General features: G+C 39.2%; 1 protein-coding gene and 1 pseudogene across 1 annotated transcript in view; both read right to left on the reverse strand.

The window, feature by feature from the left end:
* ZMYM2 (zinc finger MYM-type containing 2) overlaps window positions 1–16,286 on the reverse strand; it is a 160,923-nt gene that overhangs the window by 74,514 nt on the left and 70,123 nt on the right. The window contains 1 exon segment of the mRNA XM_006146715.3: window positions 12–83. Coding sequence (XP_006146777.2) covers window positions 12–83 — 72 coding nt within the window.
* Window positions 14,268–16,054, reverse strand: LOC102476581 (lipoyl synthase, mitochondrial pseudogene; annotated as a pseudogene).

Raw genomic sequence — 16,286 nt, forward strand, 5'->3', positions numbered from 1 at the left:
TGCCTGCTTACCTCAGGTTGCATTATGAAAGAGTCTTGCATGTGATCTCGAACCTCCTTCAGGAAGCTTGGATGGCTACCTACCTAGAAAGAGATTTTTAAAAAATTTATAATACGCACAAAGAAAGGCTGCTAGAATCAAACGTAAATGAACATTCTCTAAAAAGCTGCTTCTCAGTTGTGTTTTCTTTTTTATATAGAGATTTTATGCACTCGCCAGAGATACAGAAAGAAAGTAAGTGAGAAATCACTTCCCCGGGGGGATAGCCATGCCACAATCCCTCCTTCTCCATCCTCCTCTTGGGATTATGGGCATGCACACACAACACACCCTGTGTGAGTTTTAAGGCACCGGGTCTGGGACTCAAACCATGGTCAACTACATGGGAGTCCAGCAATGTAACCATTACACCATCTGCTGATCCTTCTCAGTTATGTTTCCTGACTTATTAACCTATAAAAATGTCTCTTGCTTGGGAACCAGCAGTTAGCGTGATGGCTATGTCGCTGGACTCCCACGTAGTCGACCATGGTTCGCGTCCTGGACCCGGTGGCTTAGAACTCAAGCCGGGCGCATGTGCGTGCGTGCCCAAGATCCCGAGTGAATGGAGGAGAAGAGATTGCGGCGTGATCATCACCCCTGGGGGGTGATTTCTCGTTTTCTGTCTCTATGTCTCTCTCTCAGTCTGTCTGGCGAGTGCATGCGCCCTATAGCAAAAAATCTCTCCAAAAAAAAAAAAAGTCTCTTGCTTCCACTCCTACTATCCAACTTACAAAGGAATTATTAAGGAATTTTAATTATCCTAGGAATAACTATGTAATGTTATAAAATAGTAGTATTACAATAGGTTAAGAAATTAAAGGTAGATATCTAGGACCTGACTTCCTTTAATTAAGAAAAACGGGGAACCAGCAGTTAGCATAATGGCTATGTCGCTGGACTCCCACGTAGTCGACCGCGGTTTGCGTCCCGGACGCAGTGGCTTAAAACTCACGCAGGGCGCGTGTGCGCGCGTGCCCAAGATCCCAAGAGGAGAATGGAGGAGAAGGGATTGCAGCGTGACCATCCCCCCTGGGGGTGATTTCTCGCTTTCTGTCTCTATGTCTCTCTCTGTCTGTCGGGCAAGCGCACAAGCCCTTTAGCAAAAACCTCTCAGAAAAAAAAAGGAAAGCAGACTCAATTCTCTTGGATAACTTAATATATATGTTCAAAGATCTCTTTAAAACTCATTAAACTGTAATATTCATAATAAAATCTCAAAGCTTCCTAAATAAGTTAAGCGATTTGGAGATTATACAGTAACAATTCTCATTATCTGCAAAATGGGTTGTTCTGAGAATTCTACTTAAAGCACATGGCAGCTTCCTGAACATAAGAATTTACATCTTACTCCTTCCAAGAGTTTCTTGCTTTCTATGAAGGTAAAAATAACTACACTAGAAAAGAGTAATTGTTGAAAGGAAAGTCATAGCATTATACAATCTCCTCTGCTGGAATCGAAATCAAAATGATCTGTTTCAGAAGACCACAGAAATAATTGAGAAATTAAGATATGAACAGACAAAAGCAGCCAAGTTGAATAGAGACACAGGACAAATGGGGAGGAAAATAAAACATCACAATTTTAATTGCTAGTCTTCAGAAAAAGAGGACATTCACTAAATCATATCATATAGTGGTTTCCAAACATGTCTGATTGGTCCCTTTATCAGTAAAAAGGTATGCCCACCTATTTATACTTGTGAATTATGAACACCTAATATGTGAATTATAAAACAAATATAAATAATGAAAGATAAAATACTATTTTATAGTAACAGTACAAAGAACATTTTCTATATTCAGTAGAATAGAATCATTTCAAGTCCGTGGACCCTTTGTGGGGACCAGTAAGGAGGACCTACTCTTCTCAGTCAGATGATGTCAGCCAAAGCCCAAAAGGGGGTTAAAACTCACACTCTTAGGGAAAAGCAGGTGACATGGTGATTATGACACTAGATTGCAACATGGCCAACTACAGTTAGAATCTAGGAACCAACGGCTTGAAAAATCATGCCAAGCACATGTATGTATGTCTTGAAATTCTGAAACAAGACGGAATCGTGGAGGAGCCATCCCCCACCTCCAGTGGGGGAGAGCATGGGGATTCTTCACTTTCTCTCTCTCTTTGTCTCTGTCTGTCTCTTATCCAGCAAGCACATGCACCATATGGCAAATACCTAAAAAAGGAAAATCTCCTATACTCACTCACAGCAATAATAAAGAATTTTACAGAGAGGATAGACTTCTGCTAACATCTGGTAATAATGAGGCATGGTCTTCATTACCTTGTCAAATCAAATGAAGCAAGCTAAATCAGAGGTTTAAGTAATATCCACAGTCTCATAATTTCATATTCAAAATGTTCAAGTTTTCATTTAAAAAAAATTGGTCATACCAAAAACCAGGAAAAACACATTTTAAATTTAAAAAGATACTCAATAGATGCCAACACTGAAACTAGAGAGATATTAAAATTACCTAACTAAAAATTTTTAAGCAGTCATCATAAAACTGCTTCGCCAATTTAAATATACTTAAAAACATGAGACCAGCAGTTAGCGTAATGGCTATGTCGCTGGACTCCCATGTAGTCGACCGCGGTTCGAGTACCAGACCCGGTGGCTTAAAACTCAACGCCGGTCACATGTGCGTGTGTGCCCAAGATCCCAAGAAGAGTACGGAGGAGAAGGGACTGCGGCATGGCCATCCTCCCTGGGGGGTGATTTCTCGCTTTCTGTCTCTCTGTCTGTCTGGCAAGTTCACACGCCCTACAGCAAAAAACCTCTCCAAAAATAAATAAATAAATAAATAAACTTAAAAACAAATGAAGAAATAGAAACTCTCAGCAATAAAATAACAGATATAAAGAAAAATAGCATCAGTGAACTCCAAGATAAAAATACAGAAATTACCCAATCTGAACAACAAAGAGAAAAGGACTGTGTGGTGAAGGAAAAAAACAAAGCCTTAGGGACCTGTAGGACTAAAACAAAAATAGACAAATGGACAAACTATTTAACATAAGATAAATTATTTAACATTTAGAAATGTTAAATAAATGGTAATGGAGACCCCAAAGGAGAGGAAAGAGAGGAGAGGCTAGAAAAGTCCTCAAAGAAATACTGTCTGAATATGTCTCAAAACATTGGGTCATTGGAAAAGTTATTTTTCTAAAATGACATTTTCTAAAATCATTTTTCTATGAAAAATATGTCATGACTTTTCGGACAACCCAATAGATGAAAGATATAAATCTACAGACAGAAGATTATGAGTAAACCTTACAAAGGAAAAACCTAAATAAATACCAAGATTCATCACAATTAAATTTCTGGAAACTAAAGACAAAATTCTAGAAATCAGCAAGAGAAATGACACATCTACAGAAAAAAAAAAAAAAAAAAAAAAAAACACACTGAGAAACAAAAAATACCTAGACAATAGCCCTTCAACTTCAGCCAAATACCAAAAATTCTAACCCAATCAAACAAAAAAAAGGCTAGAATTTTACACAGGCCTGGATGCAATAAGGTGCATAATCCCAGTACCCTAGCCATAATGGAGTCAGAGAAAACCCAACATTGACAGAAAACCTGAATTCCACCCTACAGGGCAGTCAAAAAATTATATTATCACCACCAAGCACCTCTAACCTCAATCTGATCCCAATCCCTGCTAAGATGGTCAGAGCTAGTAAAATGTAAGAACTTTTGGGAACCAGCAGTTAGCGTAATGGCTATGTCGCTGGACTCCCACATAGTCGACCGCGGTTTGCGTCCTGGACCCGGCAGCTTAAAACTCACGCCGGGCATGTGTGCGTGCATGCCCAAGATCCCAAGAGGAGAATGGAGGAGAAGGGACTGCGGCGTGACCATCCCCCCAGGGGGTGATTTCTTGCTTTCTGTCTCTCTCTGTCTGTTGAGCGCACGCGCCCTATAGCGAAAACCTCTCCCAAAAAAATTTATTAAAAAAAAAAAAAATGTCAGAACTTTTACCAACAATTTAACAGCAATGAGGCCAAAATGAAATTACAGTCTGAGTAACATGAAAAAAGTGAAGGATGTCAAAGGGCCTGTAGAACAAGATCAAACAGAGAAACTTATACATCATGAGAGCTACATAAGAACAAGAGAAATGGGCAAAAAAAAAAGAGTATTTGAAAAAGTAATGACTGAAAACTTCCCAAATCTGATAACAGAAACCCATAAATCTAAAAAGTACAAATTACAAGTAGGATAAAATCAAACAAAATAACACACATTATAGATTGAACATTCCTAATCCAAAAATCCAAAATCCAGAATGCTCCAAATCTGAAACCACTGGAGCACAGGCAGCCTGCCTCAAGTGGAAAATTCCACACCTGACTTCATGTGACAAGTTAGAATCAAAACACTGTGATCAAAAGTAGTATATAAAATTACCTCTGACTATGTGTATAACCTAAGTATGAAAAAAATAAACTTCGTGGTTAAACTTGGGTCCCCAAGCACTTCAGGTGAGGGATACTCAACCTGTACAAACAAACTGTTAAAATAGACAAAGACACAATCTTAAGAGAAATCCTTAGTAATATTAACCAGTTTCACAAAAGAAACCAAAGAAGCCAAAAGGTAGTAGGGTGATATATTTAAAATGCTGTAAGAGAAAAGCTTTCAGACAAGAGTAATACATCCAGTAAAACCACCATCCAAAAATTAAGAAGAAATAAGTATATACCAAAATAAACAAATGCTGAGTTTGTTAGCACTAAATCTAGTCTACAAAAAATGCTAAAGGAAAGTCAAAGCTATTTATTGAAATAAAAGGACATCTGAACTAATCTTAAATAAATATGGGCAAATATAAACAGTATTACTGTATTTTGGGGGGTTTTATCCACTTTTAATTTCTCCATGATTTTATGGACAAATACAGATAAAAAAATTAGAATATATGTTTAAAGAAGTAATTTATTAAAACATAATAGGGGTTGGCAAATATACAAGGGGACTTCAAAGAATTTGTGGAGGGGCCACCCAATGTCATGGTGGTTAAGGCAGCTGGATCCCACATGGCCAAATTCACAGTTAAAAGTCCTGGACCTGGTAGTGTAAAAAGAGATGACAGGCCAGCAAGTGGCTTGGTGGTTGAGGTACTGGACTCCCACATGGCTGACTGTAGTTTAGTCATGGACGTGGCAGCTTGAAATTCATGCCTGTGGGTATGCGTACACGACCAAAATTCTAAGTGAAGGGTAGAGAAAAAATTGCAGCACGGCCATCCCCTCTGTGGGGTGATTTCTCACTTTCTCTCCCTGATTCTGTCTTTCCAGCTAGCACATATATCCTAAAGCAAAAATATCTCTCAAAAAAAAAGGGGGGGGGGCAGCAGGTGCTATAGTGGTTAGCACACAAAACTCCTAAATGGTTGACTGTGGCTCAAGTCCCTGGCGGCTTTAAACTCATGCTGGGGCACATGTGTATACATGCCCAAAATCCCAAGAGGGGAATGGAGTAGAAGGGATAGCAGCATGGTCATGCCTCCTGAGGGATGATTTCTCACTCTTTCTCTCAGTCTGTTTCTCCAGCTAGAGCATGCACCCGATAGCAAAAATCTTTTAACAAAACAAAACAAAACCATATCTGCCACATGTTTATGACATCCAAAGTCCCAAAAGGAGAATAGAGGAGAAAGGACTGTGGCATGGCCATTTCCAAGAGATGATTTTCTCCTTCCCCATCTCTCTCTAGCAAGTACAACTGTCTTATATATCAAAACATTAAAAAGAAGAAGAGAAAAGAAAAAAGAAAAGGAAAAAAAATGTGTAGAAACTGGAATTAAGACATAAAAATAAAACATATAAACTTATTTTTCTCAAAATAAGCTCCATCATATTCAAGATACTTTTGTAAACTATGATCAATTATCTAGCCCATACCTAAGGAATTAAGATCCCAAGAATTTACCCTGGTCAATGCAGCCAAAAGGAGAATATTAACTAAAAAAAAAAAAAAAAAAAAAAAAAAAAACAGAGTATCCACTTAAGACCCTCAAAACAAAAAAGAAGTCATAAAGAAACAATCATGACTGGAAGTTGGATGTCTAATGATTGTCCATCAAAATTCACAAAACAACTCATTTGAGGAGAGAATGAGCAGACGCACTCTTGTGATGGAAGAGGACTCTCATGAAGTTTTCCCAGGCAATTTTCTGCTAAAGCTTTGATTAAATAGCTCAAAACACTTTCCTCTAATATGCAGATATGATTGTATTTTGCAAACAAGCAAAAGGTCTTGAGCATACCAAAACTAATGACATAAACTTGACTCTTGACTGGTCTGCTTCTGCTTTGATTATAGCACTTCCACCTCTTGGTAGCCATTGTTTTGATTCTTCTCTATCTTCAGGATTGTACTGGTAAAACCATGTGTCATTTCTCGTTACAATTCTTAGAAGAAATACTTCAGGATCTTACTCCTACTTGAAAATTTCCATTGAAAGCTCTGCTCTTGCCTGCAATGGATCTAGGTATAACAGATTGGGGTCCTCTGAGCAGAGTTTGTTCCACTTTTAATTTTTCAGAAAGAAGCGTGTAAGCTGAAGCAAATGAGATGTCTATGATGTTGGTTATTGTTTCAGCTGTTAATTGCCAGTCTTCTTCAATTAGGGCACAAACAAGATTAATTTTTTTCCCTGCAAATCAATAACCACTAGAGACATCATCTTCAACATCATCTCTTCCCACTCCCCCCACTTTTTTGGGAGAGATTTTTACTATAGGGAGCGTGCACTTGCCAGAGAGATTAAAAGTGAGAAATCACCCCTCAAGGGGGATGGTCACACCACAATCCCTTCTCAGTTCTCCTCCTGGAATCTTGGGCAAGCACACACATGCACCCAGAATAAGTTTGAAGCCATTAGCTCCATGATGTGAAGCACAGACGATCATGTGGGAGTCCAGCAACCTAACCACTATGCCATGTGCTGGCCAACATCTCTGCCTTTTTTTTTTTTTTGGAGAGATTTTCACTGTAGGGCGCGTGCGCTCGCCAGACAGAGAGAGACATAGAGACAGAAAGCGAGAAATCACCCCCCAGGGGGGATGGTCACGCCACAATCCCTTCTCCTCCATTCTCCTCTCGGGATCTTGGGCACGCACGCACACGCACCCGGCGTGAGTTTTAAACCACCGGGTCCAGGACGCGAACCGCGGTCGACTACGTGGGAGTCCAGCGACATAGCCATTACGCTAACTGCTGGTTCCCTCCCATCTCTGCCTTTTTAAAACAAGTAAACTATTTCTAAACTGACTTGGAGGAGTGCTGCCCCCATAACTTTTTGTAAGCCATCAAAGATTTCACCATTCTTCCACTCAAGCTTCACTATAAATTTAATATTTCCTCTTACTTCAAAGCAGAATTAATGATGCTCTGAAAGGGGCTCATTTCAAACTGATGTCTTATACTTCCTAGTGCTCAAACTAGATCCTGTTCAGACAAGTTAAAAACAAGGGTTTTTTTGATACAAGATAATCTGAAATCATTACATAGTTTTTCCATAATATGCACTTTGCATTAACTCTTTGAAGACCCCTCATACACAGTACTCCACCCAACAATACTGGAGCAAACATTCTTTACACAGTGCACATAGACCATTTTTCAGGACAGATCAAATATCAGGGCACAAAAAGTCTGAATAAGTTTATGAAGACAAATCAGACTACACTTCCAATCGCCCTATACTAGAACTACAAATTAATAACAAAAAGAAAACTAAAAAAAAAAAAAAATCACAAACATGGGAGTATTAAACGAAACACTAACAGTATGGGTCGAAAGAAAAAAAATCACATGGGAACATTTTAAATACTTAGAAAAAAAGAACAAACAAAAAATCGACATATAGAATGCACCATGAACAGTGTTGTAGAGAAAAACATTGTAAATGTGTACATTTAAAAAAGATTGTAAATCAGTAACCCAACTTCACACGTGAGTTTAAAAAAAAAAAATCAAAAACGTAAAATAAAAGCAAGCAGAAAGGGGACCAGCAGATGGCATATCAGTTACATCACTGGAATCCCACGTTGCTTAACAAATGGTCCAAGTCTCAGACCTGGTAGCTTTCAAACTGACACAGGGCACATAGGTGTACGCCCCAGATCCCAGGAGAAGGGACTGTGGTGTAGCCACCCCCCCACCCCGGGGCAGGGGGTGATCTCTCTCTCTCTCTCTCCCGGGGCAGGGGGTGATATCTCTCTCTCTCTCTCTTGCACATGCGCATGCATACACGCATGCACAGCCCTAAGGAAAAAACTTCCATTAAAAAAAAAAAAAAAAAAGCAGAAGAAAGAAAATAACACAGACTAAAAATAAAGGGGGAAGGCAGAAAAATAGCAGCAAATCAATGAAACCAAAAGTTGGCCATTTAAAATAAACAAGGGACCAGCAAGTGGTATGGTTGTTAGGGCACTGGACTACCATCACATAACTAACCATGGTTCAAGTCCTGGACCTGGCTGACTTGCCTTCTCAATTTCCTTCTGTCTCTTGCTGGTGAGTGTGTTGTAGCAAATTAAAAAATAATACCAATGATAAATAAAATTAAATTAATTCTATTAAAAAAATAAAATGATCAATTGAACACCCAACATAATAGATAACCTAGATGAAAAAAACAAATTCCTAAGGGAACCAGCAGTTAGTGTAATGGCTATGTCGCTGGATTCCCACGTAGTCGACCGCGGTTCGTGTCCCGGACCCGGTGGCTTAAAACTCACGCCGGGCGCGTGTGCGTGCGTGCCCATCCCCCCTGGGGGGTGATTTCTCGCTTTCTGTCTCTATGTCTCTCTCTGTCTGTCTGGCGAGCGCACGCGCCCTACAGTGAAAATCTCTCCAAAAAAAAAAAAAAAAAAAAAATTCCTAAAGGTACACAAACCACCACAAAAAGATGTCGACAGACTTATAACGAGATCTAATTAGTCATCAAAAACCACCAACAGAGTCCAGCAGGTGGCATGGTGGTTAAGGTACTGGACTCCTATGTGGCTGACAACAGGTTCAAGTCTCAGACCCAGCAGCTTCAAAAATCTTGAGAGATGGAGAATAAGGGGTTGAAACAGGACCATTCCCCCAAAGGGTGATTTCTCACTTTCCCCCTTTCTCTTAAGCCCTATGGCAAAAAAATCTTAAAAAAAAAAAATTAAAAGCCATTCTTCTCAAGCTCTTTCCAAAATCAGACAAGAGAGCAACACTTTCCAACCCACACTATGAGGCTAGCAAAACCCTCATTTCAAAAACAGGAAAAAAAAAATGCTATTAATTCATTTTGCTCTATTAATTTCCTTGTGAGATAGTATTGAACTGTCAAAAAAGTGCTAACATATTTTTTCTCTTTCTTTGCAAAAATGTGTCATGACTTTTCCCACAACCCAATACATTGCTAGTGCATAGAAACACAATGACTTTTGTGCATTAACTTTGTACTCTGCAAAATTTGCTGCTTTCATTTAAAAGCTCTAGGAACATTTTTGTGTAATGCTTGGGATTTTTCTCTACATAGAGACATGCTATTTTTGAATAGGTTTACTTTTCACTTTTGCATGGTTTTTATTTTTTATTTATTATTTTTTGCCTAATAGTTTGGGCAAGGGACTTTTTTTTTTTTAGAGGTTTTTGCTATAGGGTGCATGCACTCACCAGACAGAGAGAGACAGAGTGACAGAAAGCAAGAAATCACCCCCCAGGGGGGATGGCCACACCGCAATCCCTTCTCCTCTTGGGATCTTGGGCATGCATGCACACGCGCCCAGCATGAGTTTTAAGCCACAGGGTCTGGGACACGAACCACGGTTGACTACGTGGGAGTTCGGCGACATAGCCATTACGCTAACTGCTGGTCCCTGGGCAAGAGACTTAATCGTTTGCTTAATATAACTGATGAAAGTAGGCATTCTTGTCTTATTCCTGATCTTAGAGAAAAAGCTTTCTTTTACTATTGACTATGCTATCAGTGGATTGTTGTTACACGTCCTTTATTGTGCAGAGATACTTTTTTTGTATTCCTAGAATATTGCATGTTTTATTATCAACAGGTTTTTGTTTAATGCTTTTTCTAAATAACTTCACATGATCATGTGGCTTTTACTTTGGTTCTGTTCATGTGTTTCTTTAACATGACTCCTTGTATTCAATCATTCTTTAGTAGGAAAAATCTCACTTGATCATGGTATATAATCGTTTTAGTAAGTTATTAAATTTAGTTTAGTAATAATTGTTTGATTTTTTTTCTATCTATATTCATAAGTGACACCAGTATCTAATTTTCTTTCTTTTGATGTCTTTTTATCTCGGAGGCCAACAGGTGGCATGGTGGTTAAGGTACTGGATTACATGTGGCCAACTGTGATTTGAGTCCCAGACCAGGTGGCCGAGAAACACATTGGGCATAAGTGCATGCAAGCCCAGAATCCCAAGTAAAATGGAAAAAGGAGTGTGGTGTGCTCAACCCCACTGGGGGGTAATTTCTCATTTTCCATCTCTCTCTCTCTCCAGCAAGCTTATGCACCCAATGGCAAAATTTCTTTTTAGAAAAGAAAAGCTAATCCTCAAGTTCATATAAAATGGGAATACATCCAGGATATCCAAATAATCTTAGAAGACCCACATTTCTGACTTCAAAATTTAATACACATATACAGTAATAAAAATGGTCTGATACATAACATAAGAACAAATAGGTAGACTGGTGAAACAGAATTAAGAGTAAATCCATATATCTATAGCTAATTAATACTTGACGAGTGTGTCAAGAACATGGAGGAAAGAATAAGCTCTTCATAAAATGGTATAAGAACAAGTGGATTTCCAAATACAAAAGAATTAAGTGGATGCCCGCCTCACATCATAAAAATTAATTGGGACCAGCAGTTAGTGTACTGGCTATGTCGCTGGACTCCCACATAGTCGACCACGGTTCGCGTCCTGGACCCGGTGGCTTAAAACTCACGCCGGGCGTGAATGCCTGCGTGCGTCAAGATCCCGAGAGGAGAATAGAGGAGAGGTAACTGCAGCGAGGCCATCCCCCCCTGGGGGAGGTGATTTCTCACTTGGGAGGGAGTGATTTCTCACTTTCTGTCTCTCTGTCTTTGTCTATCAGGCGAGCACACATGCCCTATGGCAAAAACCTCTCCAAAAAATAAGTATTTCACAATAGATCAAAGACCTAAATACAAAGGGGTCTTCAAAAAGTTCAGAGAAAATGCACATTATGGAAAAACTAGGCAAAGATATCAAAAGTTTTTTTGCCCTAAAATAAACTCATAATTTAATTCCATTTTCCACAAATTTTTCAAAGTACTCTCAAATAAAAGCTAAAGCCTTGGGGACCAGCAGTTCAGCATAACAGCTATGTCTCTGAACTCCCATGTAGTCGACGGCAGTTCGAGTCCCAGACCCGGTGGCTTAAACTCACACTGGGCATGTGTGCGTGCGTGCCCAGGACCAGGAGAGGAGAATGGAGAATGGATTGCGATGTGGCCATCCCCCCGGGAGTGATTTCTCGCTTTCTGTCTCTCTGTCTCTCTCTATCTTTCCAGCGAGTGCATGCACCCTGTAACAAAAACCTCTCCAAAAAAAAAAGCTAAAGCCTGAAACTCTTAGAAAAAAATGTACAAGGAAACAATTATGACCTTGGATTTAGCAACAGATTCTTGGATAACACTGAAAGCACAATCAACAAAAGAAAACAAAAGGTAAATTGGGACTTTATAATCAAAATCATTATCAAGAAACTAAAAAGATAACCTTCAGAATGGAAGATAATATTTGCAAACATACATCTGATTACTATCCAAAACACATAAAGAATTACAACTCAAGAAAAGTACAAAAAGAGTCTGACAGGTGGCTGACTGTGGTTCAAGTCCCAGACCTGACACTTTTACTCACTTTCTCTTTCTTTCTCACTTTCCCTCTCTTTCTCTCCCTGGTCAAATTAAAAAATAACTAAACACTTTTTTTTTAAAAAAAGTACAATCAGATTCAAAAACAAGCAATGCAATTGAACTGTTACTTCTCCGAAGATACACGAATGGGCAGTAAGCACATGGAAAGTTGCTAAATATCATTAGTCACTAAGGACACACAAATCAAAGTCCTAAGATACCAATTCACATCAACTATGATAGCTACAGTACAAAATAAAAATTAAAAAATATAAAGTGTCAGGGCCAGCAGATGGAGTGGTGGTTAAGGTGCTTGATTTCCACATAACCAACCACAGTTCTAGTCCCGCACCTGGTGGCTTGCTTTCTCCCTTTCCCTCTCTCTTTCTTTCTCTGTCTCTTTTTTTTTCTTTTTTGGAGAGGTTTTTGCTATAGGGTGCGTGCACTCACCAGACAGACGCAGAGAGACAGAAAGCGAGAAATCACCCCCCCAGAGGGGATGGTCACGCCGCAATCCCTTCTCTTCCATTCTCTTCTCGGGATCTTGGGCACGCATGCACACACGCCCGGCGTGAGTCTTAAGCCACCGGGTCTGGGATGCGAACTGCGGTCGACTACACGGGAGTCCAGCGACTTAGCCATTACGCTAACTGCTGGTCCCTTTCTCTGTCTCTTTGACGAGTACATGTGCCATATAGCAAATTAAATAATAATGATAATGAACAAAATTAAATGAATAAATTTTGAAAAAATAGCAAGTGGAGGCAACGATGTAGAGAAAATAGCAACCCAGTGTACTGCTAGATTGATAGTAAGAACAAAAAAAGATAAAATTGTAGGGAACCAGCAGTTAGCGTAATGGCTATGTCGCTGGATTCCCACGTAGTTGACCGCGGTTCGCGTCCCGGACCCGGTGGCTTAAAACTCATGCCGGGCGCGTGTGCATGTGTGCCCAAGATCCCGAGAGGAGAATGGAGGAGAAGGGATTGCGGCGTGACCATCCCCTCTGGGGGGGTGATTTCTCGCTTTCTGTCTCTCTGTCTCTCTATGTCTGTCTGGCGAGCACACGCACCCTATAGCGAAAACACAGAATCAACTCAATGACTGTGCAATTCCATTCCTAGGTATATAACCAAAATTACAAAAAACGAGGATATTGAAACTTACATGCCAACACTCACATGGCATTACTGACAACAGCCAGAAGTTAGAAATAGCATAGTATCATGCAGCCAAACTAATAGACAAAATGTGCTATATACATATAACAAATACTTAGTCAGTCACAAAAAGGAATGTTTTTGATAGATGCTACACCATGAAACTGAAAATATGATTCATAAAACAAGGATAGACAAAACAGGACAATATAATTCTACCTACAGTAAATACCTAGACCACGTAAATTCAGACTAGCAAACCAGAAGTTAATCTACCAAAGACTGGAGGAACAAGAAAATGAAGAGGTACTGGTAAATGTCTTAGAGTTACTACTTGGGATTATAAAAAAGCACCAGAAAAAGAAATGACAGTTGTACAACACTGTAAACATAAATATTGCCATTCACTTCTATACTTAAACATGTTTAAATCTCCAAGTTTTAGGTTATATGTTTTTTACCACATAGCATTTTTAAACTTGAGTTATTTTCCTCCTTTTTTATTGCTATAGAATGGTTTGAATAACATTATCTGGTTTAAATCTGATGTAATTCTCGTTTCTTCTTAGGGAGTATTTAATTGGTAATTGTATTTTTTGTGGAAAATAGTCTGCTTAATTTTATCTACATTGAAGTCAATTTAGAGAAATTGTATTTTCATAGAAAACTACTCACTTGATATAAGTAATTTTTATAATTAAATATGTACAGTTTATTGATATTTTTCTTAAAGCAAAAAGGGTTGGAGGTACATCCACAAACCTAGACATTGTGCTATCACCTCTTACCAACTAGAATCAAATAAAAAAATTTTGTGATTTTTTTTTTTTTGAAGGTCTCCTCTGAGTTTTAGAGGACTTTTTTTTTTTTTTTGAGAGAGAGATTTTTGCTATAAGGTCCATGCACTCACCAGAGACAGAAAGCGAGAAATCGCCCCCCTGGTAGAAATGGCCATGCCACAATCCCTTCTCCTCCATTCTCCTCTTAGGATTGTAGAGATGCACACAGAGGTTTCCAGTGCAAGTTTTAAGCATCCAGGTCCGGGATTCAAACCATGGTCAACTATGTGGGAGTCCAGTGATGTAACTGCTATACCATCTGCTGGCCCTGAAGTTTTAGAGGACTTTTATTTTTCTTTTAGCCACTGTATTTTTCAAGAAAAATTTACGTGCTTTATGTGAAGAACACACCAAAGCACCACCTGCAGTATAATGAAATAAAAGTTCATCTCCTATTCTTTTCCCAGTATTTGAACTTTTCAGGAGTAATATGTTCTTTAACCTTAAGGTGACACTTTCTTGCATATACTGTCCTAAACTCAAAATAGTTCACATCTGCCTCACAAAGTGCTTTCACTGTTGCATATATTTGCTCATCATTCACACCTAAACCCAACACTGTAGATGTTTTAGAAATATCAGGTTGAACCTCCTTGGCATGTTTCAGTACATGTAGTGTCAGGACAAAATTGATCAGGGAATCACTAACTTTGATCTGTAATTCTGAACTTTCTTATAATATACACACACATCTAATCCTGAAGGGATATCTTTTTCTATCGCTTTAAAATCTCCTGGTAAATTAAGAGGTGACACATTCCCCAAGAGTTTTTGGTTCCTTTCAAGTATGAATCAATCTTTACAGTGTGCTCAGCACCCCAATCAGGCACATCATCTAAATTCACAGATGCCAAGACAACATAATGCAGCCCCCACACTGCAAATGCCTTTGCAGTATCGTAGGGCTGATTAGAATCCAGTGGAAGTAGATTTCTTGCAGTCTTCATAAAACAAAATCTGCAATCTCTCGTACACAGGTCACCAATCAACATGAAAGTGGCTATTAACAGTAGCATATTCTCTACCTCCCTCAATACCTACCAACGTTGGTATACAATGCATCCTCACATACTGTATGGAGATTTAAATTCAAAAATGTATTTTTCAGTTTATTCTGTTTTCCCTAAGAAAATCTGTTTAGCCATAGATCTTTTTTTTTTTTTTTGAGAGGTTTTTGCTATAGGGCGCGTGCAATCGCCAGACAGACAGAAAGCGAGAAATCGCCCCCCTGGGGAGATGGCCACGCAGCAATCCCTTCTCCTCCATTCTCCTCTCGGGATCTTGGGCACGCACACACACGCGCCCGGCGTTAGTTTAAGCCTCCATAGTCGACCACGTGGGAGTCAAGCGACACAGCTATTACGCTAACTGCTGGTCCCAGAAGTAATCTTTTTAAAATTATTGTATATATTATTGTTATTATTATTATTATTTCCCATTATTTCACCAGAGAGAGAGGGAGAGGGAGAAAACAAGCTGCCAGGTCCAGGATTTGAACTGTGGTGAGCCATGTGGTAAGTCCATCGCTTCAACCACCATGCCACCTGCTGCTCCCTCCATAGAAGTAATCTTTTTTTACAATTATTTTTTATTTAACTTTATTTGTTTATTTTAATTTGACCAGAGGAGGACAGAGTGAGAGAGAAAGTTAGAAAGCAAGACACCAGTCCTGGGACTTGAGCCGCAGTCACCCATGTGGGAGTCTAACACTATTAATCACCACACCACGAGCCAACCCTCCACAGAAGTAATCCTAACCTTACTCCCTTCTGGTGTTTAAAAGTTTCCTTTATATTCACCCCAGGTTGTCTTGTCTGCAAGATCATTAGATACAAAATCCTGAAAGGTCTGGTCTATACTGTAAAAATTTCCTTTATCTGGCAAGGCATATAATGCTCTGGAAAAAAGGGAACTCTCATGCAATGTTGATAGGAATGTACATTAGTATAGCCACTGTGGAAAACAACATGGAGGTTCCTCAAAGACCTACAAATAGAACTATCATATGATCCAGCAATTCCACTCCTGGGTATCTACCCGAAAAACAGGAATACAATCAGTTCAAAGATCACTTGCACATACATGTTCGCTGAAGCATGATTCACAATTGCTAAAATATGAAATCATTCCAAGTGTCCAAGAACCAATGAATGGATTTAAAACGTGTGGCACCTTATACACTGTGGAATACTACTCAGCCATTAAAGAGAGAGAGAGACCCTGTTATTTAATAGCAAGTGGGTGAACATGGAAGACTTAACGCTAAGCAAAGCAAGCCAGACTATGAAAGAGAGGCACTATCTGCACCCAACTAAC

This window comes from Tupaia chinensis, unplaced genomic scaffold (assembly GCF_000334495.1).
Source record: "Tupaia chinensis unplaced genomic scaffold, TupChi_1.0 Scaffold000186_1, whole genome shotgun sequence".
Lineage (NCBI taxonomy): Eukaryota > Metazoa > Chordata > Mammalia > Scandentia > Tupaiidae > Tupaia > Tupaia belangeri.